The sequence below is a fragment of the Microtus ochrogaster genome, unplaced genomic scaffold (genome assembly GCF_000317375.1).
Source record: "Microtus ochrogaster isolate Prairie Vole_2 unplaced genomic scaffold, MicOch1.0 UNK1, whole genome shotgun sequence".
NCBI lineage: Eukaryota > Metazoa > Chordata > Mammalia > Rodentia > Cricetidae > Microtus > Microtus ochrogaster.
In genome coordinates, this window is record NW_004949099.1 from 22,214,857 (window position 1) to 22,242,713 (window position 27,857).

The 27,857-nt window shown below is 43.9% G+C and overlaps 1 protein-coding gene across 11 annotated transcripts in view; it reads left to right on the forward strand.

Moving 5' to 3' along the window:
- Window positions 1-27,857, forward strand: part of Itpr1 (inositol 1,4,5-trisphosphate receptor type 1) — a 341,711-nt gene that overhangs the window by 10,673 nt on the left and 303,181 nt on the right. For all 11 annotated transcript variants that reach the window (XM_005364968.3, XM_026788263.1, XM_013352965.2 and 8 more), the window contains exons 3-4: window positions 13,712-13,819; window positions 18,431-18,501. In XM_005364968.3, the coding sequence (XP_005365025.1) occupies window positions 13,728-13,819; window positions 18,431-18,501 (163 nt within the window). In that variant the 5' untranslated portion in view covers window positions 13,712-13,727. The remainder of the gene's footprint in view (window positions 1-13,711; window positions 13,820-18,430; window positions 18,502-27,857) is intronic.

The following is a 27,857-nucleotide window of genomic DNA, read 5'->3' on the forward strand; positions in this document are numbered from 1 at the left end:
CGCACAAAGCTAAGTGTGATGGTGCACGCTTGTAATCCCAACGCTGGGAAGTGGGAGGCAGGAGATTCCTGGAAAGCACTGGCCAGTCAGCTCTTCATCAGAGAACCGCGGGTCAAAGTGAGAGCTTCTCTCAAAAACAAAAACAAGCTGGGCAGTGGTGGCATATGACCTTTCAACCTATTACTTGGGAGACAGAGGCTGAAAGATCTGAGAGTTCAAGGCAAGCCAGGTTTACAGAGTGAGTTTCAGGACAGCCAGGGCTACAGAGAGAAACCTTGTGTCGAAAAATCAAACCAAACCAAAAAATGAACAAGGCAGAGGGCTCCTCAGGAGCAGCATTTAAGGCTGACTTCCGGGCTCACATGTGTACGTACACATACCATTCTTCCCCAGCCAAAACACCTGCCACCAAAAACAAAAACAAACTACAGACCTATCCCTGGGGTCATGATGCGTCTCAACTAGGGGTGTCATTTGACTTTGTCAGGAGACACTTTTGCTTGTCCCACCTGTGGCTTTTGGGGTGAGCTCCAGTTGGTAACCAATGTCGAGGCCCAGGATGATGATCAGTGTGCTGTGACAGTGGTTCTCAACCTGGGGGGGTCACAACTCCTTTAGGGGGGTGCATATCATATGTTTGTATTATGATTCATAGCAGTAGCAAAATTACAGTTATGAAGTAGTAATAAAATTCTATTCTATTGTTAGGGTTTTCAACACAGCCTAAGGAACAGTATTAAAGGATTACAGGATTAGGAAGGTTGAGAACCACAGTGCTATGGTGCTGAGGAAAATGTCTCTATCATGAAGAGCTACTCCAAATGTCAGTCATGCCAGGGTTGAGGCACCCTCTGGTAGAGTAGATTTCCAGATCCAGTGGAAATTACCTCCCTGAAAAGACTGATTTAACTTAATTTACTAGTTCAGGCTAGTCAAGCAGAGCTTTCTTCAGAGGCTGGGATTGACTTTCACTTTAAAAAGTGTTTAAATCCCATTTATTTATTTATTCCATATGTGCATGTGTGCATGCATGCCATGTTGCATGTATGGAGGTCAAAGGATGACTTGGAGCGATCAGTTCTCTTTCCCTCGGGATCTAACTCAGGTTGTCAGCCCTGGCAGAGGCAGAAAGTGCTTTTACTTGCTAAACCATCCCACGGTGGGGCTTGAACTTCTTACCAAAATAAATGCCCTCTCTCTCCTCTCCCAAGTGCTGGGCCTGGTATCCGAAGTCCTGTGGTCTGCCATTGACTTCTCATAGGCTCTGCAACCTCCACAAAATCGCTAGACATTATTGACTGGTTGGTTTTTCTCACATGTAAAATGAGGACTGTTAGCTTGCTGCTGTTCACCACCAATACCCCAGTACTTTAACTGGCCCGTTCTGAGCTTGTGGCTGCCTTCTCTTAACACATTCTTGGCAGGGACATACGATCAGATATCGGTTCTAGCCCCTTTCTCAAAGAATAACTCGCTGTAGAAGTTGTACCTGTGAGGGCAGCCTGCTGGAGATGGACCTAGGGACTTGGGCATACTAGGCAAGCTCTCTACCACTGAAATGTATCACCAGCCCTAAGAGACATCTTTTAAACTAACTGTTGCTCTGAGCTTCAGATTTTGAGTAACTGTTTCTGAGATTGTCTGAAAGGGCCTTGGCTCTTCCGAGATGATCACTTCCTTTGGGACGGGCTGAAAATGAAAGCATCTGTGTATGACTCTATGTCCCGAGCAGTGGCTCGTATAATGGAATCAATTACATGATGACAGACTGTGGTGTCTGCAAGGATGGTTTCTGATAGGACAAGACAAGGAGTGGCCTGGGTGAATGTGTGGGGAGGCTGAGATGGCACTGTGTCCAACTCCAGAATATTCTGAGGCTCATCCAGCTTTCACAGTACAAATCTCATCCATCGTCTTTGCCCGAAGGAAGTTCAGAAATTAACCCTGAGAGAGCCCAGGGACAGAAACAGATAGTTGTAAAGAAACCCTTTTTCTCTGTCTTGGGAAAGCCAACCGTAAAAGTGTTGGACTTTCTCTACCCTGGGTTTACAGCCGTATTACCATATATGTCCCCGGGTGAGGAAATGGCGAGGAGACTTGGCCTCTGGCCAGGAGATTGATCACATGCCAGCCACCCTTCCTTCTTGGGGCATTCCTTTCTCTTCCTTCTGAAATACCTCATGGCTTGCCTGACTCTGCCCATTGTTAACCCCTCCCATCTGGAGGCTGCTGGGCCTGATCCTCCACCTCAGTTCTGAGACCTGCTTGTATTCTAGATGCCTTTAAACACGTCTTCACGCAGAAGCCCCTCTTTACCTGTCTGACTTTAGCCGAATCTTTTAGACGTAGTTATTTTTAAATAAGACAGCATTTAATCAGCGCTGTAATGGAATCAGCGCTGGAGGACTTTGGCAAGAACTCCTTGTTTTTGTGCCGTGTAAGAGCTATGTAAGCATCCCCCCCGCCTCCTCCACGCATGGTACCTTTGGTTTTATTAGGAATAGCAAGGAGAATGTTCTGCTGGAGTTGCTGCCGGCATGGTTGTGTGTGTGGAACTTGCAATGTCTCTTTCCTAAACTCATCATTTGGAGCTGCTGGTTGGAAGCGCTTATCCTCACCTAACTCTAAGATGTCTGTAGGCAAACAGCGGCTTAAGAAAGTACAGTGGAGGGCAGGAATGTCTCCCTGTTCTGTTTGCTGTGTGCTAGGCACACACGCTCTTTTCTTCCTTTCATTTAATCCACAGCATAGCCTTGTGTCCGGTACCTTACAGAAGAGGAGGCTGTGGTAACTAAGTAACTCTGTCAATGTTACCCTGAGTAGAGGCAAGAGCGGGACTGGAGCATGAGCAATGGAGGAGCACATGTACCTGCCCGCCCACCCCCCACCCAAAAGAAAAAAAAAAGCATAGCTTTTACTCTGGTTTGTGTTCTCAGGGCTGGCTCTAGTCCTCCAACGTCACGCTTCTCTCTGTTACAGCTGTATAATTTATGGTCCGAGGTCTGTTTTTGAACCCGCTGACCTCTTTCCTGTCCTTAGTGCCATTGTACCAGGACTTCCCGCTTCCACCGTGTTCTTCTGCCTGATTCCCACTCCTTCCCCGTCTGTCTTTCTTCACTTTCAGGTCTCAGTCGAAATGTGCCATCTGTTTTTTCGGACCAGTCAAAATTAAGCTGCCACCAAGTTGTATGATCTAGTTTAAATTTCTCCTCTTTTGAGGGGGTTTCTGTTGGGAGTGTAATCCAAGGTCTTATGAATACTAGGCTGGTGGTCTCCCACTGATACACACCCCTAGGCTGGCTTTGATTCTTTGCATGTATTTATACTGACCCTGTTCATCTTGTTTTTGTCCCATTTGTTTATTGTCTGCCTGAACTTGAATGTGTGTCTTTAGGACAGGGTCCTAATGTGTGTTGAATGTTAGAACAGGGTCCTAATGTGTGTTGAATGTTAGGACAGGGTTATAATGTATGTCTTTAGGACAGGGTCCTTGTTAAGTTTTTACCCATCTTTCAGTGTCTTTGTGGGTTGAGTCAGATCAAATTTCAAAAGAAGTTTAACTTAGTCTTGTTTTCAAATTCTTGAGTCCCAGGGACTCTTTACAAGCTTAAAAACAGCTAAAAACAAACAAACGAAACTCCAGAAACTAACATTGATATGAGATATGTTTGCTTATATTTATCATATTATAAACATTTTTAGATATTACACATGAGCATAGTAAGTTTTTTTTTCCCAAATGAGAAAATGATAATGGCCTCTAGAATAAGACAAAGCAAAATTTAGCAAGATGGCACGGTGTGATAATCCCAGCACTGTAGATCACTGTGGAGTTTGAGGCAAGTGTGGTCTACTTAGGAAGTTTGAGTCCACTCAGGTTTGTGTATTGAGGCCCTGTCTCAAAAACTATATATATTATATATATATTATATATATATATATATTTTAAAAGGAGAAGTGGCATTGTTGGGTAGTTTTGTGGATCATTTTAAGGCCTGGTTGAATGAGAGATGCACATAGCACACATCTTATTGGCCTCCTGTCTGCTGTGATGTCGTGTCTTGCAGTCTCTGGATAACTCTAATGTAAACACAAGAGACTGGGGAAAGAGACAAACAAATGTACTCGGAAAGAGACAAACAAATGTACTCGTGGAGCCAACAATTTAATTTTGCCTTTGAATCTTAACTGAAAGGGCCTTGGGGACTTCATTTGGGCTACTGCTACACAGGATAGATGAGTCATTTGAGATGTTGGGTATGACAGGGAGCTTCTGAAATTGGGAGGTGCTGAAGGCCTTGGTGGCAGGAGGCAACGGAACATCCCTCAGTCTAGAGACTATGTATCATTTCTTCCTGTTCAGGAAGAGATGCATGGCCATGCATTTCAGCAGTCTTAGTGAAACAAAATTGCTCTGAGAACTTGGGAGTAGTGCTTGTCTCTGTTCAGTTTCTAAGGAGCAACATAGCAAACGGCCTAGAAGCTGTGCAGTGGGTAGGGTGCTTTGGTGACTGAGAAGAGCAGCATGGAGGAAACGTATCTTCCTTGACAGCAGCTACTCCACAGTCTCTGCTGGGCTCTTCCTGCATCTTTGGCTATGTAGTATTCTACTATGAAAATTCGATTGTCTTGGCTGGAAGTGTAGCTCCTTGGTAGGATACTTGCCCTACATGCCGGGGGCCCAGAGTTCTGTCCCCGGAACTGGGGACAAGAAGTCCAGTGGAAATTCTATTGACTTGAGGTCTTATTGTTGACAGGCTCTGCTGCAATTGCAATTACAAGGGGCAAGGTGAATGCTGTTGATAATACACTGGGCTGTGGAAGTGTTTGCGAAGGTATTTGAGAACATGTTTGAGAGGTTCCTGTTTAGACGTCTGGGGAGTACTTTGTGTACCCCTGTGCTGGTGGCATGCACTTGCGTCACTGTGAAGATGTTGGGTATCAAAGCATCTCTGGGGGGCTTGATCACCAGGAAATGGATGCTGTGCTGGGGAGGCTGCTAAAGGCCCGGCTGATGGTTTGGTTGTCAGTGGACTTTGTGTCCTTCCCAGTTACTGAAAAGCAACTGTTCAGCTCCAATAGCCAGGCGCCTTCATCTTAGCACAGAAAATGTGTGTTATTCTTGGCATAAATGTGCAAATATGTGGGTTTATCTTGTTTTGAAAGTAGTCCTTGCTCTCTGGTCTAGGCAGATTGAGAACTCACTGTGTAGCTTAGGCTGGCCTGACCCTCATGCTGAAGCCCAGGCTTGAACCTGTGGTTCGAGGTCCACCGACCGGTGCTGAGCTGCTTTCTGTTTTCCTTGAGCAGCCTGTCCACTTGCAAGGAGCCTGTGACAAATGACAGCTGTGGTATTCTGGTGACTTCTCCTTGGTTAATAAATGTGTTCTAATTTAGACTCAGCTTGAGGAGTTCCTAACTTTTAAATTCTGCGTTGTGTGTAGGCGAAAGTTAAAATAAATTTTTTTTAAGGAAAAAGAATATAAGTGCTATTATTTAAGTGCGTGCAGGAGATATAATGGATGGGAAAATGATAATAAATGAGGTTTTTTTTTCTTCCCCATAATCAGAACTTTTAGAAAATGAAATGTAAAACCTATCTGGAGCTGTTTAAAAGGAAATGAACATCGTTCTCTTTCCGTCAGGCTGAGCTTCAGCCTGTTTTTACAGCAAAGTGGGAGAGGTTTTAAATAATTAAATTATCAGCCCTTTGAAGAGATCTCTACCATCCCCCCCCTTCCCAGCAGGGCCCCTGGTTTGATGTGGGAAGAGGGAGAGAGGGAGTGGAGTTGTGGGTTGACTCTCTGGGTGGTGTGAATTCGGGTACCTGAGACGTGCTGTACTGGCAACAGGCGCCCCATGGGCTTGCAGAGGATTTAAATATCTCTGGGCCTGTGTTTTTTTTTTTTTCCAGCCTTTTTCTTAGCAGTATCAACCAAGTAAGAAATGTATTTCAAGTAAAGGACTCACAAGGTGAGGGCAGAGGTGAAGGAACATGCTGAAGTAACTGGAGGTAGTGTTTGTTTTAATCTTGCAGATTCAAGATTTTAAAGATGCAGAAATGAACACTGAGAGCCAGGGATTCTGTTTGAGCCATTTTTGTGGATTGTTTATTGGTTTATGCTTTTAATAAAACCAAGAGATGCAAAAATTACTCCCTCCTTCCACTGTCTTTAACATGTAAGGGTGCGAGGTTTGGAGAAGCTGGCCCGGTGTTTAAGGGCGCACAGCCAGAGTGCACACAAGCAGTCTGAGTCTGTTTCTAAGCGTACACTCTTGCCGGCGTTCATATGCCATTTCTGACATGTGGGGTGGAGGTCAACACGGTTGAGCTCAGAGCTGCTGTCCAGGAATAAAAAGAGGATTGTTCTTATATTTTCCATTGAAATTGAAAAAGAGCCACTTTTTAGGTCTAAGTTCTATATATCATTGATCTAAGAGTTTAGACACTTAGCATTAATTAACTTTAGAAAACATCCATCCCCAAACAGTAACAGACAATTTTGGCCATAGATAAGATGGCACCATGGTGACATGGAATCCCAGTTTGGGATTTCCCAGTTTGGCACATGTTTGTCATGTCCCAGGTGCTGGATTACAGTGAGCGTGAGACAACAGCGGTCCTTCCCTTGTGGGTTTGCAGTGTGGGGGAAACAAATTAGAGAGCAGACAGGCGATGGGTTGACAATGACAGAAGGTCCAGGAGATGACAGGGTTGCACTGGAGGGACGACTGGATGCTTATAAATAACTCTTGGGAGCGAATAGAACTTCTTAGATGTGGTAGTGGGGCTGCAAAGGTGTGGGGGTTAGCCATAGAAGTAGTCTGTGGGGGGGGGGTGTCACAGGCTGTAAGAACTATGGGGAGCCTAGGAAATATTTACCCCGGCTGCCATGTTGATGGTGGAAGGGAGGGCAGACAGGACTGGAAGAGATTTTGGGTATTTAATTTTTTTTTCTTTTGAAATGGGGTCATGGGGTCTCTGTTATACACCCTGTCCTTAATGTGTCCAGCGACCCTCCTGCTTCAGCCTCATGAAGAGCTGGGACCACAGGTGTGTGCACTGCACCTGTTTCTGATTTTGCAAAGTTGTAAGAATGATCTGGTTGATGTTTCTAAATGATTATGCTGCCTGTGTTCAGAATAGATTAAGGGGAAACCCATGGTTTTAGAAAAACAAGACTTCCAGGTGAGTTGAACCCACACCCTACATGTCCCTCAAGATAACACAAAATCATAATTTTTCTTAAAACATGGTATGTTCTTCAGTTTTGTTTTTGATATAACTCAATTGTGCAGTTAGAAATTTAGAGCTGCCACCTGTGCGCTGAAATGTCAGAAGGCCAGACCCTTTCAAGAGTCTTGGGGTTGGCAGGACGGCTCTGTGGTTAGATCACTTGCTGCTCCTGAGGAAGACTCGGTTTCAGTTCCAACACCAATGTGGTAGTTCACAACTGCCAGTAACTCAGTTCTAGAAGATTCGTTGCCTCTTTTTTGGTCTCTGAAAGTACTGCATGAATGCAGCGCACATATGGGTAAGCAGTCACACATTGCATACATTTAAATAAAAAAAATGAATTAAAAAGTAACATTTGGGACTAGGAAGATGACTCAAAGGTTAAAGTGATTGCCATGATCAGGTAGAGACTACGGGCCAGATTCCACATACAACCTGCCTGTAATCTCAGCTTTGAACCATAGAGACAGCAGATCCCTGGAGCAAGGCAGCCAGTGAGCCTAGACATATCAGAGAGCTCCGAGTTTGAGTGAAAGATCACGAGCCTGAGGATATCTCCCAACATCAACTTCCGCCCCCTATGGATGTGCACATACATTCATGTGTGCCCCGCATAGGCAAACGTGTGGACACACATGCTTGTCACAGGCACACACACAAAGGACATGGGAAAAGAAATGATACTGGCCGAGACCCTGGTGAAAGTGAGGGGAGGTTAAAAGAATGGAAAGGTTTGGTGATGTTGAAGTTTAGCATTGAGACGTCATGTTCAACTCAACCTCTTCAGTCTTTTATTTGACAAACATTTTCTGCAAAGCATTGGTGTTGGAGCTGTTGTTATGCACAAAGCAGAGCTCCAGAATTGCCTGTCCCTCAAGGGTGTCAGACATGCATCTCACAGATAGATGTGAACTTGTAACAGAGATGCAGGCTGAGGAGGAGAGAGCTCATGGGCAGAGTCTGTACAAGTTTCCAAAGTGTTTGTCCCCATCCTGTGATGACCTGGTAGGAATAACAATTGAATTGAGATCTGAAGGGCTGGTTTTCACTAGAGCCAGAGCTGTGGGAGGTATGAGAGGAGAGCAGGGAGTCATAGTGTCACCGTGTTACCGGGCTGGAGGTAATGCTCAGCTGTGTGGAGGAGAAGGGATGGGCTAGGCAGGCAGCTTCATACGCTTAGGAAGATGCTGTGAACAGCCAGGAGCAGAACCCTAGAGACTGTTGCCAGCGATACAGATGTGGAAATCCCAGTTATGTAAAGAAGCCAGCAGAGCACATGAGAAGACCCAGGAAAAGTGTCCGGGAGAAAGAGAACAACATGGACAGTGTGTGCCGTCCCCTCTGGCATCTGTTCTGAGAGCAGATCTCTGTGCTCATGTGTTTATACTTGCTCCTTCCTTAGGAGTGGAGTCAAATATCCCCTTCTCTTTACCCATTGCTTGGTCAATGAGAAACTCGGACAGTGGGTAGTGGGAGCTCTATCCAGCCGAGGTGGCCCCAGTGTATAGGCACACTTCCCAGCTTACTCCCTCTGCTCTAACCCAGATTCTGGGAGAATCCTATTCTGACAGGTACCTCAGCCAGCAGTCAGTCAGGGTGGTGGGCGTTGGCACTTGTAGGTCATGGAGATGTCAACATGCTTTATGCAAGGGGCTTTGCTGGTAATTATCAAAGTTATGTGCTCAAGCCTTAGGATGACCTAGAATATAGCAGGGGACAGCCAGGCTTAGGGAAGGTCTAAATTCCTACACTGAGTAAACGGCAGATCTGGGGTTCAGTGCAGGTGCTTTGAGCCTGGAGCCTTCTGCCTGTCTTCCAGAGCTCTTGAGACCATACCATGTCGGGATGGAAGGAGAATGGTAAACCTCTGTGCAGAGAGGTTACAGTGCAGTCACAGGTTTAGAGACCATTGATACTTGAGTGGACAGATGAGAAAGAAAAGTTTTGGGAGGCATCTGCCTCACTGTGGGGATGACAGTAATTTTTCTAGCAGGACAGCGTGTTATACCAGGAGCTGAGACCCTCTAGACAAGCGTTTTGCTGGATTCCAGCAATGAACAAGAGATCGCATGACATGCTCAGCCAATGGTTCGTGCCTTGCACAGTCTGCAGTTCTCTGTCTTCAGAAAGGCCCGCATGCTGCATGATTAGGAGCTGAGAGTTGTTTTGTATTATTGAGCTTTTTTTTCTGATAGGGGAATTAGAGAAGCTAATTTATCTTTCCCTAAAGTGAAATACAACATCACGGGTCTTACAGGAGGTCATTTGTTTCAATGCTTTGCTGACTTTTTATGCAGAGGACCTTCTCCATTATTCTGAATTATTCTTTACCTCTTACCTACAGAATAATAAAAACAGCTAGCAGTGAACGCTGAAAGCATGTCAGCTGCTGTTGCAGACACTTTGCAAGCATAGTCTCATCCTTTCCCTATGAAGTAGATTTGTAGTGTACAGAGGTCTACAGAGACTGAGAAACAGTACTAAGATAACAGGAATAGTTTATGTGTAGAGAGCTGGGCTGGAGTCTTAGGCTGACTAGTAAGCCTGTTTTGTAGAACTGTTGGCACAGAGCCCTGGGTGTCCTTGTAGTACTGAAAGTTGCAGTTATGACAGAGTTCTATAGCAGGTTGGTACCTGCTCTTTTTTTCTCATAGTGACCCTGGTCATTGTGTGTGAGGGATACTGGGAGCCCTGAGTGCAGCTGTTAGAAACCTGCAGGCACAAATGGCCCACAATCAGATAAAGAAGGGCCTCCCACCCTGCTTCTAAACAACAGGAAGTCTTCCTGAAGATTGTTGCCAGGCCCACTTCCCACCTCTCCCCTCCAGCTCTAGATGCCTGTTTTTTTGACTCTGCTGGCCTGGGTTTTTTCTTTCAGGACACAACTGATAATTGCTTCAGGGTCTCTGGTCCTCTGTACTTACCCCCTGCCATTAAAGGCAGACCAGGGGAGACCCAGAAGTTTCCAGCCAGCCAGACCTGGAAGCTATTTGTCTGCTCAAATCTTGTGTAAAAACAGGAACCACTGCCGATTTCCCTGGGGAAGAATCTGCCCTAAGGATCCTTAGGTTGTTTTTTTTTTTTTTTTTTTTAAAAAAAAAAATTGGGACCTTTGGCAGACTGCCCAGTTGAGGATCATTAACTGTGGTGGGTGTACTGGCCTCTGTTTTCTGGAAAAATGTAAACCATGGCAAAAGGTTACTTGTTCAATTATCTTGTCTGCTTAATAAGCATATGGGTAAGAAAGAAGATGCTTAACCTTTCTTCTGACTGAACAAAAGTGTTATATGGCTAAGGTAGAAAATGGGAAATTCTTCAATAGGGAAAAACTGAATAGAATTATCCATAAAGGGGAAAAAAACAATTCTCCATTGCCACATAGATGATAAGAACAATCAACGTTTATGCCTCTGCCGTGGGATTACTGTTGATGGAAAGGTCCTCTTCAGAATTTGGTCTACCTGGTATGACTCTGTGCCTCCTGATTTGTTAATTATCTGTGATGAACATGTGAACTTTACTGTTGCTCAGCTTCCCCAACAACAAAATAGGGTTGTTGTCTGAAGTTTTCTGTCCTGCCTGGTCCTACAGCCATTAAGTCCCAAAGAATCACTCAGAGGTCTACATTAATTATAAACTGATTGGCCCATTAGCTCATACTTTTTATTAACTAATTCTTATAACTTATATTAGCCCATAATTCTTGTCTGTGTTAGCCATGTGGCTTGGTACCTTTTTTCGGCAAGGCATTCTCATCTTGCTTGCTCTGTGATTGCAGACTGTTTTCCTCTTCCTCGAATTCTCATTGCTCCGCCTCTGCTTCCTACCTGGCTACTGGCCAGTCAGCATTTATTTTAAATACAAGTGACAGGGTACAGACCATTGTCCCACAGCATAGGGTTGCAGTGGTGGTTTCTGCCTCATGCCACACATGTCTTGAGGGTTCTGAAAGAGTTTTTGTTATGTTCTCAACAGTGGTGGACGTGATAGTCCTTGACAGACGTTAGCTTAGCAATGACTGAGGAAGTCTAGTCTACACTACTCAGTGTCCCATTTTGTTGAATCTTGGAAGTCAAGCAGGGTAGGGTCTGGTTAGAACCTGGATGGGCCAAATAGCACTAACATAGACTCTTAGTGTCCTGTTGCAGTAACAGGAACCTATTGCGATTGTCAGGTTGCAGACCTTACTAGTTTTGCCGTGCTTTGCAGTTATAGAACACTGGGTTATAGCTGCTGCTTTTCAGTAAGGGAACCTTTCAGTAGCATACCCAGAAGATGATGCAGATTTGAAGGACAGCATCATATGGCTGTCTTCTGGCTTGGTCTTCACTGGAGTCAAATGCCCCTTAGAAGGACAAGCCTGGGAGGAGAGCGTTGGTCTCTGCATAAATATGACCCTGGTTGTCTTGCCTAAGCACATTCCTGCCCTCCTGCATCCATCAACTCTCCACTGGTCCTCTGGAAGGCCAGTATGTACATAAATTTGGTCTGACTCAGACGGAAATGTTTTCTAAGAATTAGTTTCACAACTGGGATACAGCTATGTAACAGAGCACTCGCCTAGCCTATCAAAACCCTGGGTTCAATCCTTAGTGCCAAGGAAGCAAAGCAATCATCTTGTGCTTTTATTATATACAGTCTCCCGTTTCACTTAAAATAGATCACAGTTTTGGATGGAGGGTATGGCTCAGAGGTGGAGCACTGGCCCAGCATACATACAGTTCTGTATAATCAAGAGCCAGGTGTGGTGTGCCTGCTTTAATTTCAACACTCAAGAGGCTGAGCCAAGGCAGTAGACTCTTGGGTTCAAGGCCAACATACAATGGCATCTCCAAACTCTTCCATTTTCACAAGAAAGGAGATATTGGTCCCAGAAGTATACTAACTTTCTGGCTCCTGATGACAAAGCCTTTAAATTGTAGGTCATAAAAAGTGATAGTGATTTTTGGGGCTGTGTGGTTTCCATTGGTGTCTCCTATGTGTGTGTTGTTCAAAACATTGATTTGGCTCTAGCTACAACATCGCTAGGAAGAAATAGCAACGTGATTGACTCGGTTCTAGAGCAGTAACTGGCCTGTTGTTCCTCTGCATGCTCTTTGACGGTCCTTCCTCCAGCTCTAGAGATGAGGGCTGTTCTGTCTGAGAGCTGATTATGTTCTCGGTTGCTGACTCTTCTATAAATAAGCGTACGTCTGCCTCTCCTGAAGTGTCTGGGTCGTTGGAGCGGTGGGCAGCTTTCCCTGCAGCTTCTCAGAGGCAGGGGAGGTGCTCCTCTCAACAGCTTGCTTGCGGCATCTGGCATTCCTGCTGAGGGAGGAGAATGCTTCCAGAAGTTTGCAGAGGAAAACTTGGCACCCGGAGAGGTTAGAAGGAAGAGAGGGCCTTTTACCCCTGCACGTCATTACAGCTCTCATGGCCCTGTGGAGTAAATGATTTATTTGAGTCCGTAGAGGGGGAAAGGTGTTCAGAGGAGTCTTGGCTTGGAGGAAAACCCTGACACTTCATGCATCTACACACCAGATGCTGAGGAAGCATTGGGAAACTATGCGGTCCACACCAGCGCAGTTGCTTCCCACATGACCGAGTTTGTTTGCTGAATGTCAATTTAACGTCATGCAGTTGGCTCCCGTTCCTCAGTGTTCATGGCCCCTGAGAAAACTGTTGTTAGGAATCACTTCAATATTTTTGTTTGTTTGTGTGTGTATTTAATAGTTTCTGGGCGTTGTAGACATTTCCTAGAATTGAGGAGTATATATTTTTTTAAACTACTTCTAACTAGCCATGTAATCTAGCCAGGGACATTTACTATTAATTAGCACCCGAATGGGAAAGGGTTTGGGCCTGGCTCTGGGCAAGGGTCTTGCTCCACCCGGGAGTATTTCCTGATAAAGAAGGAAAGACATGTAGCAGCATTTGTATGGGACTGCGCTGTTGTTGGCCTTTGAAAAGACCTCTAAGGCCCTGTGAAACTTGTTCCCAAGTTTCCTTTGTTTAATGTCATTTTGTTGCTTTGATCCCTTAACCCAGGCCCCACGACTTTGCCAGTCCTAAGTTTTGTACCAGGTGTTTCCTTCTTACTTCATGTTCCATGAGGTACACTGGATATGTTAATATGTCGTACGTCAGACTTTCCAGATCTTTAGTAGCTGGAGTTCCTGGCTGGGTTCCCTGCTGTCTGGGCAGTCAGTTTTGCTGAGGGGTCCTCCAAGTGCTGAGCCTGACTCGGATGTGGCTTTGTTTGAATCAGATGGCACTGTGATTGGAATATCCAGAATTTAACACACGGGACAGAATGTGGTTGCGTATGTCCTCATTTGGCTTATGGAATCGCCTGCTTGTCAAATGCCTATTTAAATTTGAATTTTAAGTAATGCACTTGGGGGAAAAGGAGCTAAGCCAAATCTCTGTGACATTTTTTTCCCTCCCTCATCATTTCTCTTCTGCTAACAATGTTGCATGTTTTACTTTGTCTAGGATTTTCAACAAAGACATGTCTGACAAAATGTCTAGTTTCCTACATATTGGAGACATTTGTTCTCTGTATGCGGAAGGATCTACGAATGGATTTATCAGCACCTTGGGGTAAGAGTGGGGGAAGTCCTTTTTGGGGGTTGTTTAAGATATCATAACATCTGCTTTTTGTAAGCTAAGAATGCTGTCCTCATTACTCGGCTTTCCCAAGGCCATCATGAAATTAGCCGATCCTGTATTAGTCACGTCACCTTTACACAGAAACGTTTCTGTCAGTCTCAAAAGAACAACACCTTTGTAGTTAAGGCTCTGTTAATTTTGAATTTGTTGTAGTCTTCTCTTATATGAGAGGAAGAGGAATTAAGAAAGGGAGTGCAGTTTAAAGATTCATGTAGACAGACCCAAAGAAGTGCTTTTTGGCTTTGTGGGAAAGCTTCTTGGCTGTCTTTTCACCCAGTGGCTCATGTGTAGTCTGAGCGAAGACCGTTACTGGTTGCATGCTTATCTGTCTTCTTTGAAACAGAACCTTTCCTACTTTAAATAACCAAATGCATTTGAAAGTTTCAAACTGTACCAAGTTCTGAAATCACTTTTGTTCACTTGTGTTCCCTTCGGTCGTCACTCAGCTGTGAAGGATATGAATATATTCCGTTGCGTGCCTCTAGCCATTTTCTTCCTTTCCCCTCCCACTCCTGCTGTCTCCTGGAGGAAGTGTAGAGTAGCCCCCAAAGGCAGACAGAGACAGAATGGAGAATCAAGATGGCTCATTCCAGAATAGTCAGGAATGCTCTGCCGTCTTTGTGTAGGAAGGAGTAGCTAGGCCTGGGTGGCATTGTTGATTTTGGCAAGACCTAGTCTCAAATAAATGGGGGCAGAAGGCAGGCTAGCAGATTTTCCAAAAGCCCGTTCTTACAGCAGCCAGATTGTCCGTTGTAATTACAGCTATTACTGGAAGTGTACTTATTTTCTGGTATTTGTGCAAAGTAAGTATTGTTAAGCGCTCATTCAGGTTATTCCACCCCCCCCCCCATGAGGAAATTATTTCAGATACCAGAATTATACCTCAGTTAGACCTGTGCTCTTACTCTATAGAGAGTTTATTTTCAGAACTCAGCCACGGCTTCTTTCTATGCTTGGTCTCTCTGCGTAGTAGACCTACCCTTAACAGTTAATCTTCCATGGCTTTGGGCAACAGGCTTCCTGTTACTTGGGCCTCTCTGATGATGGCCATCTTTCTTTATCACCTGTGGTTAAAATTTTCACCTCTTCTTATTTTTCAGCATTGACTACAATACGGTACAGCAGTGGTAAGCACTCCCTGAGCCCAATGGGTGTTCACTGTGTACCAGGGGCTGTTCTAAGTCCTGTGCCTCCATTATCCCCTTAGCTCCTGAGCACCCTCATCATGGTGAGCACCGCCATCCTCACTGTGTATGGAGACGACACTTGTGTGCTTCAGGCAGGGCAGTCACCTGCCCAAGTTTCAGAGCTCAGAAGACTTAGTTCTCCAAGGCTAAGAGTCCTAACGCACAACCTTTGTAGGGCAGTTTCTTCTGGCTTCCTTGTCTGCTCACAGCCTATCTGGGTGCCTGTCAGCCTCAGCCCCATCATATACCTATGTTTCCTCTGTGGCCTCTGACCTCACAGATGCTGGGTCCCTAAAATCTTAGCTTCCTTTCCTATTTTCCCTTTCAGGAGGATATCCATTATTTTATATTATTGTTATTAATTATTATTATTATTATGTTGTTTGTTTTTTGAGACAGAGTTTCTCTGTGTAGCCCTGGCTATCCTGAAACTCACTGTGTGGACCAGGCTGGTGTTGTAAAAGGAGCGGCGGGGCTGCGTCCCCAGCACCCCGGCCGCCTGGCTAACTTATGCCCCGAAATAACAACACACAAATTGTATTCATTTAAACACTGCTTGGCCCATTAGCTCTAGCCCTTACTGGCTAATTCTGATATCCCGATCAACCCATCTCTAATAAGCACCGGTCTTACCGGGAAAGATTCTAGCCTACGTCCATCCTGGGTCGGAGCTTCATCGAGTGTGCCTCAGAGAGCAGAGCTCTCGCATCCTCCCGGGAGAGGGGAGCATGGCATCTCTCTGAGCTCACTTCCTCTTCCTCCCAGCATTCTGTTCTGTTTACTCCTCCCACCTATGTTTTAACCTATGAGGGCCAAGCAGTTTCTTTATTGCTTAACCAATGAAATCAACTGATTGATATATGACACTCCCACATCAGGCTGGCCTCGAACTCAGAAGAGATCTGCCTGCCTCTGCCTGCCAAGTGCTGGGATTAAAGGCATCTTTCACCACAGCCCAGCATTATATTATTATTTTGAGCCTAATCTGGCCTTGAACTTGCAGTCCTCCTGTCTCAGTTTCTAAGTGCACAACTGTAGGTGTGCACCGTTCTTAATATTCTTAGAGGGGCGTGTTCTTTGGCTTTAACGTTTTTCTCAAGTGTTCTGTGTTGAGTCCCTCATAAAGTTCAAGTGCGTGTTTTTTAAACTTTGGATACTGGTTCTTTCTTTAGATGAGGATAATTTACCTTTACACTCCCACATACTTGAGAGTAGCTTGCATAAACATTAACCTGGAAAGTTAAATTTGGCCTCCCTCCCACTTCTTGGGATGTGCTCAACATTTATGAAGTACCAGTCATAGACACATATGAGTGACTGTCAGTCTCTTCATGGGACTTGTTATCTGGCCCCCAGACAGGTGTTTTTATAGACTGTTGGTAGGTACATCTCAGTGGCTTTACAACTCACTGAACTTTAGCATTCCAGCAGGACCGTGGAGAACCAGCGCTTATGTGAATCTACACTGGTGTGCATGTTAAATCACCTTTGGAGCTTCTTAAGAACAAAGGCTCTTAGATCCCTTCTAGAACAGAGTTTCAGTGTGCCCGGGTAGGAGGATCGGGCTTGTGACAGGACTCTGAAATTGATACATTTAGAAGCAGAAAGTATCTGAACATTGCCTGAGTGGAGACTCTTGAAAGCAATTCTTTGGTTTTACAGATGAAGTTCTGAGACAAGGGGCCAGTGAAATCACGTAATAACATGCCCTTAGCTGGTACCATAATGCTATCTACAGTCTATGCTCAATGAGCCCCTTCCTTCTATCACTACCTCTTGTTGGAATTTGATCATTAGTGCAGCTTTGCATTGTGTATGGACCACATCCAGCGTTTTATACATAATAAGTAAGAACTCTCCCACTGGACTATATCACCAGCACTTACTTTGGATTCGGAGTCTACCCTTTTAAGTATTGGATTAGCTTTGGTGACCTCACTGAACTTGTATTGTCCATACAAGGGCACAGGGTAGAGATTTTATATGTGTACATTGTACTCTTGATTTTTGTAGAAAACCCCCAGGCCACTGACCACACTGTGCCTCTTGCTGAAGCTTAGTGGGATCTTGTGTATTGAGGGCAAAAGTGGGATACTCTTCACACTTTGATTCAGTTCACTGGGCAGATACTGAACTTCAGCCTTGGACATCTTATGAACCACTAAGCAGGGAGCCTACTCCATTGCTTCCATACCGGCTTGGTTGGGAGAATGGAGGAGAGAGTTTATAAGCAAGAAAGGCTTCTGTGGGGATATATAGTTTAGTTTAGGAAATGACACTCAGAATTAGGGCCTTGAAAACAGGGCAGACTTCAGGAGGTAAAGGTCAGTTTTGGAGGAAAGAATAGAAAAGGTCAAAGTTGAATATTTAATGGTCCCTTGCATTTGGAATAAGAGGCAGCATAGGTTAATGGAAAAGGTTCTAAAAATCCTAGCATGGTACCTGGGATCAAGTTCCATGGTCGTGTGGAAAATGAGCTGGCTCTCCTAGTTTTAGAAACTTGGGTAGGTCATGTAACTTCATAGTATCTTAGTGTCTCAGAAGTTCAAAAATATGTTTATATTTCTTGTGATTCTCCTAAAAAGAATTATGCAAGTTAAATTAAGTTTTAATGAAGTCAGAATTTGATTTATCAGTCCTAATGTAATCTGGGACTATTACTTATTTGTAACATCATTGTGCATTTGAAGCCCCAAGCCCTTCCCATTTCTGTGCTTTTGTACTGGATTCCCATTACCAGAAGCTGCTCCAGTCCTCATGCTTCAACCTCTACTTCAGCTTTTGAACAGTTCTGAAACATCTTCCTCTGCCTGCAGCTTCAGAAGGCATCTGGCCCAGACGGCCCCTGACTGTTCTCTTCTCTTCCTTCTTGCCTTACACCTTACTTGTTAGCTTCTTTTTATGGCTTCTACCCCCAAGCCTTGAGCTTTCAGTGCTGGGGCTTGGTTCACTCTAGTCTACATCCCAGGACTTGGTATAGTTCCTGGCACAGGGTTGGCTCCTCACCTACCATTCATCGAATGCACTGACCCTTGGCTGAGCTTTTCAGACCTCAGCAACGTTGCATGTTGGTATGAAAATCTGTCACAGATGTGGTTCTGGGAAAAAGGAGCTACAGAAAACAGTAACATGTCCATCACAAAAGCAGATTGCTGGGCCATGGGTTTAGGTTTATTTCACTCCGTACATAGAATATTTCACTCCTTGGCCAACACTCCGTGGCAGAGGAACATGGCATTCTAAATGTTACATAGGAAAAGCCCTGGGATATTCTGCTTTTACATAATGCTTATTGATGTTTGTATTTCCGTAGGCTTGGTGTGATACAACATTTATTTATTTTTCTTTTTTGCAGCCTGGTTGATGATCGCTGTGTTGTGCAGCCAGAAGCTGGGGACCTTAACAATCCACCCAAGAAATTCAGAGGTAAAGTAGTGGCTTTGATGGAGTGGTCACCTGGGCTTCCTTGATAACTTATGAAGGGTGTTCCTCTGACTGTGAGGGCAGCTCTCCCTCCCTCCCTCCCTCCCTCCCTCCTTCCCTCCCTCCCTTCCTGCTTCCACTCCTTTCTTCCTTCCTGTAGCAACCTGAGGTTTATTTACTTAAGTATATTTTTCAAAATCAGATTCAAGTCCTGGCATTAAAAATTCCTGAAAAAAAATGTGTAAATAAATTCTTAGTCAAGATTGGCATGGCTTTTATAATGGCCTTAGTTTGTCTACAGAATATGTGCTGCCAAGTGCTAATTCATCTGAAAGCTTTTCGTTAGCCAAGCTATTTCTCCAAACAGATGAGATTTAAGGATACAGTCACAGGGAGCACGGGCTATTTCAGCAGATCTCATGATCCTTCTTAGGGCCTTGGTAATTCTTAGCTGCCTTACCTGGAATGAGATATTCTTGATTATTTTGCTTGAGGTTAAGCTTAAAGGTACAGCAGGGCAACTTGCCTATTAATGTCGCCTTTTGTAGTCCTGTGTTTTTAATTTTCTCAAAAGGTAGTTGGCATCTCATATACCATCTCTTTGTTTCTGACTTGTGTTGGTTCTCAGTTTGAACCACATCTTAGAATTATCTAAAGAGTACTTTCAATTCCATAGATGCTCTGGACCAATTAAATTGACCCTTAAGATTGGGCACTGCTTTTTGTTTGTTTATTGGTTGGTTGTTTTTAAAAAATCTTACTATGTAGTTCTGGCTATTCTGGAACTCACTGTGTAGACCAGGCTGACCTCCATTTTACAAAGATCCTCCTTTTCTTTTGTCTCCAGTGCTGGGATTAAAGGTGTGTGCCACTACACACAGCTCTGCAGTAGCATCTTTTTATTTTAAAGCTTCCGAGGTGGTTTAAGAATTACATTTACTATTTTTATTTGTTTGTGAATTTTGTGTATGTACATGTGTGTACCATGGGAGAGGTAAGAGGACATTTGCTGGAGTTGGTTTTCTCCTTTCAGCATGTGAGTTTGAGTGCACGGACTCCAATGGTCAGTGAGATCCATAAGGCATCCTCCCACCCCTTACAACAAGGAGAAATGGATGCATAAAGCAGTCCTACTGAAAGCGTGGCTCAGACCACTGCAGACTGATGTCTGTTGGATCTTGAGTCCAGTGCCTTAACCACTTGACCATCCTGGTGACATAGTGATTTTTCTGTGCAGTGGGGTTGGGAACCCACTGTCTTAGGGATTTGACTCACAGCATCAGTCATTGAGGGCTCAGCAGTCACCAGTTGCAGATCTTATCATCTGACTTCTAAATTCTTTGTGATGAGCGATTTAGAAACTGTTTGACTCCTTTGGATGAAAGCTAAAGAAATTAGGATGAAATAGAAGGCAGGCGTTCAGATGGAAAGGAGCCATTTGGATGCAGCATGGTGTTGAGCTGTATCCAGTTGGCACAGGGCTATCAGGAGAATGTTTTTACCTGAGGATGAGGGAAAACTATTTTTAAAAAAATGAGTCACAGAAACTTGAAGCAGCTATTGCTTCTGCTGTATTTTTTTTTTTTTCTCCACAGCCAGCTCCTCCTCCATGGGTCATTCTAAAGCAAAATCTTGAGCAGAGCAGAAATGAAGGATTTATTTAATGACCATAATGTCATTTAATGAGTGACATTGAGAATTAATTCCCAAGCCAACATTGACTGTGTTGGTCACTGTGCTGAGAGAGGATGCTGCCTGTGTTAGCTCAGTTGGAGAGTCATATCTCCTCTGCATTGGAAGGGATTGATTAGATTCAGACCTGAGTATCTCACCTGTGGCCACATAGCTTCAGGCAGATGGGAATAGGAGTTTGGATCTGCAGTTTGGTTGCACAAGGAAATCACCTGGAGAGCTATGAAAAATGCTAATAACTGTTCCCACCTGCCATGTTCCTCACTTAATTGGGCACTGGGGTTTTCTAAAGCTCCCTGGGTTATTCTCTTGTGCAACCACGACTACGAATCACTGCTAATCAGTACAAACTACTGATTTCCTTGCTGAGGGAAGGGCTAATCTAGGCTTGGCTTTTGCCATTGGGACACAGAAAAGGGATGCTGGACAGAAGCAGGGGGCTGGGTCCTGGGTCCAGCAGGACCTCATGTTCCATTTCAGCCTTGGGAGCCAAGACAAAGCTGGACGAGAATTTAAGGCAATGAATGAAGTTAACCAATGTCTATTAATTATTTTAAAAAAGTATTGTCAAATATTCTTTTTCATGTTTAAGCTAACAAAATTGTGCATACGTATGATTTGAAATTGGCAGGCATTTTGGAATGCCTACAATGGGCTAATTAACATGGATTTCTTCGTGTTGCTTTTGTGATCTGAGTTCTATAAATTTACTCTGAGGTTTTCTAGTGTTTGCTTTGTTGTCACCATGTTGTACAATAAATCTTTTGTCTCTGCTCCTCCCATCTAAGTGAGATCTTATAGCATTTGACCCTCTCCAACCTCCTGGCCCAATAACCTCTAGCCTTCAGCCTGCCTCTCTGAGTTTAAGTTTTTAAAATTTAACAAATAAGAGTATATATTTTTCTGTGCTTACCTAATTTCATGTCTCCCAGGTTTGGTTTTTTTTTTTTTTTTTGTTTTTTTTTTAAATCACGAATGATCAAGTGACTGTTTGAATACAGGTTTAGGACGTTAAAGTAAATAGGATCAGTACAGAGGAAGTCCAGAGCCATGTATGTTTCCCTGGCAGTAGGGTTAGGGTGGCTCTTGCTTGGATGCATCTCTGGTGGCTGATTTGAAGAGACTGTTTTGAAATCAGAGCAACAGTCTGGAAGAGGCCATTTGGAAACAACCAAGCTCCTTTTATGTCCTGACTTAGTTGTACAGGTCGGAATGAGACAGTGACTTGGTCTATTGATTTTTCTAGGTAGTTTCTAGGTTATGAGCTGCTTTGTGGTAGTGGGGAAATCTAGTTCAAAATAAGCTGAGCTGCAGACTTCGAGAATGTAGGTCCGAACTTCCTGACCTCTGTGTGCTGAGTCTGAACTCCCCATATGCAGGTAAAAAGCCTGGCCAATCTGCTTGGGAGATCTCCATCTTGGGACTTGGGGAGGAAATCGTTTAAGTTTTTTTTTTTTGAAAGCATTTCTTCAGCTGTGATGTCATCTACTTTAAGAACTTTCCCCCAGAAGTGAAGTAAAAGATCTCTCTTTCAGAAGAGATTGTTAAGTACATTTTGAAGTTGAAGGTCATTTTGGTGGTTTAGAAATTGTGCATGGGGCAGACGGGCAGTTCGCAGGAATTTCTGGTTCATTCTTCATGGATCCCTTTCTCCCTGCATTGAACAAACACATATGGAAAAAAAGAGATGCTGGCAAGCAGCTCAATGGAATGATGGGCCTTTATCTGAGCAATCAGCAGAGCTTCGTTGAGTCACTTGGATTTGCTTTAGTTTGCATTGTTGGCTTGCCAACTGCTTTCCCGTATCGAGAACGATTCTACATCATTCTTTAGTAGATGGAAATTGGAGGGTGCCTGTTTATGTTCCACTCCCCATGGCGTCTGACTTTGGGGTTCTTATTTGGGAGACATCAGGGTTCCTTTTGCTATTTGCAACCCTGATGTTTAAAAATGGAACCTTAGACCAGTGAGTTTCTCTGGGTTCAAATCGAAGTTCCATGTTTGTTTTTTTTTTTTACCTGTATGACATGGCCATATTATTTAACCTCTGAACCTGGCTGTCTTGAATATAAGATAAATGTGTGTGTAAAGAATTTAGTACTTGAGGAAATTCTGTCAGTTATGACAAGGTAGGTGGACCTGGACGGCATTGTGGCGATGAAGCAAGACAGGGACAGATAGAAAAAGACTGTGTTTTCACTCATGGGGAGTCCTGAAAGATTCCCAAGAACTGAAAATAAAACAGTGCTTACCGGGTCACAGAGACGGAAAGGAGTAAAGATGAGACATCAGGGTTCCTTTGCCTTCAGCGGCTATAAGCCTAGGAGAAATAGGAGCTGGTGGATCCTAGTACAGAGCATGTTATGTGTATAAGGGTGTACACATGGACTGTCCATGCCTAGACTCAAGGTCCATTGCTGTCCTGTTTAAGTTGAGTGTTCTTGAGAGACTGTATAATTTTCTGAGCTTCCCCAGAAAATTGTAGAATAGGGGCTTTCTGTCCTTACCAAGGTAGTAGAATTGAAGATAATATGAACAAACAGAGTGATTAGGATGGGTTGCGCCTTAACAGCACTAGCTTTTCTTTTGTCCAGTGGAAGCAGAGGGTTAAGTATTGAGTGCCCTTGATTTTCTCTGATGCTCGTAAGTGCGTTTCCAAAATGAATTTCTCTTTTCATGCATGTCATTTCCTTGACCTAAATCTTTGTTGGGATAAACAAACTTTTATATCTGAATGAATTTGAACTGTGTCATCTCCTTCTGTGTAATGACAAGAAATAGCTGAGATTTGGAGTCATTTCGGTACCTTGGTTCTTTGGACACTATGGTACCATTTGAATGTGCACGGGGGTGCAGAATCACTGTTTTCTCTGATAGATGTTAGCTTTGCCCACAATCTAGGAAGAATAAGGAAGAAAACATCAGATTGAAACCAGGAATAGAAACTTTGTGGTTAGTGAATTCCTTTCTCTGTATTATCTTTTGCTCTTCCCATCTCTCCATATCCCTCCCCCTTCAAGATACTAAATATAAAAAGCACTTTCTAGAACGAAAGATGGAAACTGACAGCTAGTCCCCATTTTCGTCTTGGGCCTCTGCTCGCTTCACATTCATAACCACCAGGATTGTTGGAGTAGAAAGAAGGGAATTCAGGCTTTGAGGGAATCAAACAGGCTGTAGAGTTACACCATCTCTTGTGTAATCTCTTTCCCACACTGGGGCAATGGTCGAATTTTTATCCTTGAAACTTTCACTGTAAAAGAACAACCTTGGCCCCATATTCTTGACCTTGGACCAGTGACCAGTTAGAGCATATCAGCGTCAGTAAACTGTAGCATTTAAATTTATGGAAAGCATTGAGCTTCTGAAAAAAATCATTTAGAAGAGGAGTTTACATTTAAGGTGGGAAAACCAGGCAGGGTGGTCCCTACCTGTAATCCCAGCACTTAGGAGACTGCGAGAGCAAGATGGTGAGTTGACTACTGAGGGAGGACCCTGACTCAGAAAGAGAAGGAGAGGAAGGGCAGACCCGGAAAGGAGGGGTAGGAAAGGAGAAAGAGAAATTGAGTGAGGAAGAACTGAAGTGAAAGGAAACAAATCACATCCTTTAAGTAGATACATCAATCGGGGAGGGGCTTGCATCAGGCTGCAGTATGCCAGCATGTTCTGGGTGTCTTCCGTGCCCCTGGATTCCCTTTCTCGTCCCACAGTGTGATGGATTTCGAACACTGTTATCCCACCTAAGCTGGTGTATGACTGAGACAACATGGTGTACCAACTGCTGGCTCTGCTGACGGGGGTAGGCGGGATGATGAGCAGCAGGTTGATTTGGACATAGTTTTGTGTGGTTTAAGAGTCTTAGGGCTTTCTAGAGAAATAGACCCATCTAATATTTAACAGTTGATCACATTGAAAGACCATCTCCTTCATGCAAAGTATTGCTCTGGTGAATGACGCCTTTTAATTTATATGTGTGATCCACTTCCTTGGGGGGTGGATATTGATGTTTATGCAGCGGAGGAAATGGAGGCTCCAAGAAGTTGAGTAACTCGCCCATAGACAGTCAGATGCCGCTTCCTAGGCTGGTTGTCATTCATTCAACAAACATTTATTGGTTACCTTCCATATGTCAGGGAGAAAAGTTACCCGCATTCTCTGGGAAGTCATCTGTTCCCACAGCACAGCAGTTCCGTATGTAAGCAGAAGGATAGTGGGCAAAGTACTTTCCTGTGTCCTATGAGAGCAGAGTAAATAGTGAGTGACACTCTTCATGTGTACTTTGTCTGTAGTGCCTCCCCAGAGCAGGGCACATTTGCTTCATACCTAATGCTATTTAGGCTAACAGATGTTAGGAGCTGGCTCCAGTGTTACGGTGAGCCTGAATGTCAGAGTCCTGAGGGCAAACTCTGCCCTGCAGATCATTTTCAACCCCTGGCTCAGGGGTTCTCTAAGGGCATGACCCTTGTCACTGGCATAATTTCAAATTGAGAACAGACAAGATGTTTCTTTTCTGTTCTTACATTCTTCCTAGCTTTTACTGAGGATTGTTTCAATGAGAAGGAATGCTAAGAAGGAAGGAAGGCCTGGACCCTTTGGCAAAATGACTCCTTAGTTGCTCCCAACACAAGCTCAGGAGTATGCATACTCTCTGTATGATTTGGGGCCTATTTGTAGTGCCATTTCGGGCCCAGTCCAGGCCAGTGTAGCCCAGTGTCTGAGCATTTCATCTTGGATGATGGCTGAAAATGTCTTGTTTCTCAGCCTGGGGCCTACATTGACAGCCTGAGAGTCTAGCTCTTGGGATGATTCTAGAGAAGAGCACATGGCTTTCCAGGGTGAGTCCCTCTGAGGCCCAGTGCGTAGCTATGGGTCTGAGATGCAGGCTTGTGGCCTTTCTCCTTTTGCTAGATCCCCCTGTTCTTCATGTCTAGAGTACTTGCAGGATGTGAGGGGTCTTGGAGATTTAATAGGCTGGCTCAGTGAAGAAAGAAGGAATGAAGTGTTTCATATCTAGTCCATGTGCTTTGTAGTTGGCCTTGAAGCTACCTGGGAACTTTGCTAGTTGACTCTACCAAGAGTAGCATATTTCAAGCTCAGTGATATAAATGGCTAAACCTACTTACTAGATCATAGACTTGCCTGCAGTTAAGATAGGACATTGAGGAAAGGATATCGTCTGAGGCCAAAGCTAGAAAAAGCTGCTTCGTTATCTTGGAGAGATCATTCTGTCTGTATGTTTCAGTTTCCCCATTTGTTAAGTGCAGTTTAAATGAAGTAACTCTTCCAATCCCTTCCAACTCCAAACATTGCAGCCAGGACTGGAAATGGGCAGGTTAATATTTCACAAGAAAGCGTCGGTATTCAGGAGCCTCATGCTGCTGAGAAGTAGGTCCCGATCTCCCTGGGATTACAAGTTGTCTCTGTCAAGATAAGAAGGGAACAGCCAGATTTCACCCTGGGGCCACAAGGAGTCACAGCCAGGATCTTGGGTCACAGAGGTCTTCCAGGGTGATTAAAGAAAGCTTATTGGCGTAGGTTTCTTTCAAACCCTGCTCCTTTGCTGCACATTGTTTTAATTGTTGCTAAGCAACCCCCCTCCTTTTGGCAAGGCATCCAAGGAATGAACCCATATCTTATTTAGTTTTAAATACCTACAGGTAAAGGGGAGGGCCGAACTTAAATTTTGTTTGTTCTTCTGATTCTAATCCATGATGGGAATACAGAATTTATTTTTTGCCTGTCTTATTAAGTAGTGGAGAAAAATCAGTCTATTTAAGGGACATGTCAGATACATGCCACGAAGCATTTTGACGATATTGCGCATGCTTGAAGCTGCCTTGTAGGAGAGGCTCTTGCAACTTGTTCTTTATTCACAAAGTCAATTCAGTTTTAATAAAAAGATTAGTAGGTTTTTGTAATCTTCATTTCAGATTTGCTAGCTTATCTCAATCTTGTATCAACAGATTCCATTTAAAGGGAACAAGGCTGTAATTTAAATCAATTCCCTGGGCAACCTAGAATGCATCTAGGGTGTTACACAATCAGTGGGGCTGGTTCCTGTAGCTTGATTATTGCAGGAGTCCCACACACTCCTGCGAGCAGCTCCCTATGTTTCTGCCCACTTTGTGGAAAATATGAGATGCATGTCTGAGGTCCCTTGCATAGTGAGTGAGCATGGGTATTCTCATGCTTTGAGTCCATTCATTCTTGAGTATTTGAGTCACCTATTGGAAAACAGGACAACCTTGTCTGTTTCATATTCAGTTACCCTAATAGTTAATCCCTTGCTAATGGAGAATAATTTTCAACTGTGTATACTGAAAATGTTCCTAGCATAATAAATATGATTACCATGTCATCTAATTCAATCTCACTGACGCGATGTGGCTTCCTTCACTCAAGAACAAATGGATTTTGAAATCCCAGCCCAGTGTAATTGGGTCAAATTGTCATATCATTATATGGTTCTTCTGACAGCAGTATGTAGTGGTTGATTAAGGACTTTCCTTTTGGCAGAGGGTTCTTAGAATCCTGTCTTCAGGGCATCAGTGAAGACAAACACGAGGTGAATCACTTGAGCTTATGATAACCTCGTTTGACAAGCGAGGAAGTTAGAGCTGTGTAACTAGTCTACTGGGATAGAGAATGATGCTGTGTCAAAACTGGAGTCAGACTGCCTGGAGTTTCCTTTTTCTCTTCTGGATCATGGATTAAAGGTGCGCGCGCACATACACACACACCGCTTTTGTCCCATCTTCCTTTGTGAGTAATCTGCCATCTATAAATACAAATAAATGGTTCTGAGTGCTTTGCACAGTCTTAATTAAATTAGTTAAATCAGTTTATTTAATTTGTACAGTTTCCTTTATATACATCAGTTCATTTGGTCTTAGAACAATTCTAAAAGGAAGTGCTCTTTTATAGATGGGGAACTGACATACAGGATGTGGGATGTTTGGTCCAAGATGATATAGCTAGAAATGACAGAACCAGAAGTTGTCTGGCTCCAACACAACTTTTGCCTTATTTTTTTGTCCTAGTGAAAATCATTTCATTTCTCGGTTGCCTCTGCTGTGAGCTCTCCAACTATGCCATTCTGAGCACAATCTACAGACTAGAGATATGATCTTTCTATAACCCTGACCTTCCAGTATAGTGTTTATTACAGCTGTCTTCTACTTTTGTCTTCTCCCCTAGACTTTGGGGCATGTGGAAGTACCATACATTGCCTCGCCTGTCTGACCCAGTGCTTATAATGTTGATTCTTAGTAAAAGTCGGCTGAAGGGGAGTCAGTGTTTTTCCTGGTTTGACATTTCGTGGTTCTCAGCCCAACTGTGTTTTCATTGATGACATTTCAAGTCAACTGGCCTCTGATCTTTTTAGTATGCTGTCTCATGCTGTAATCTCTTTCCAAAAGATGTGAATCTGGTAGTTCTATAAAGGCTTGTCTTCTCCCTGGAAAGTGGGCTGCAGTTGGTCTCATTTTTTGGCTACATGTTGGATCTTGACTGGCCCCCAAAGACTCACAGTATAAAGACTTGGGCAAGGATGTGGTGGTACCTTAAAAATGTTGGCCTAGAGCCGGGCGGTGGTGGTGCACGCCTTTAATCCCAGCACTCGGGAGGCAGAGGCAGGTGGATCTCTGTGAGTTCGAGGCCAGCCTGGT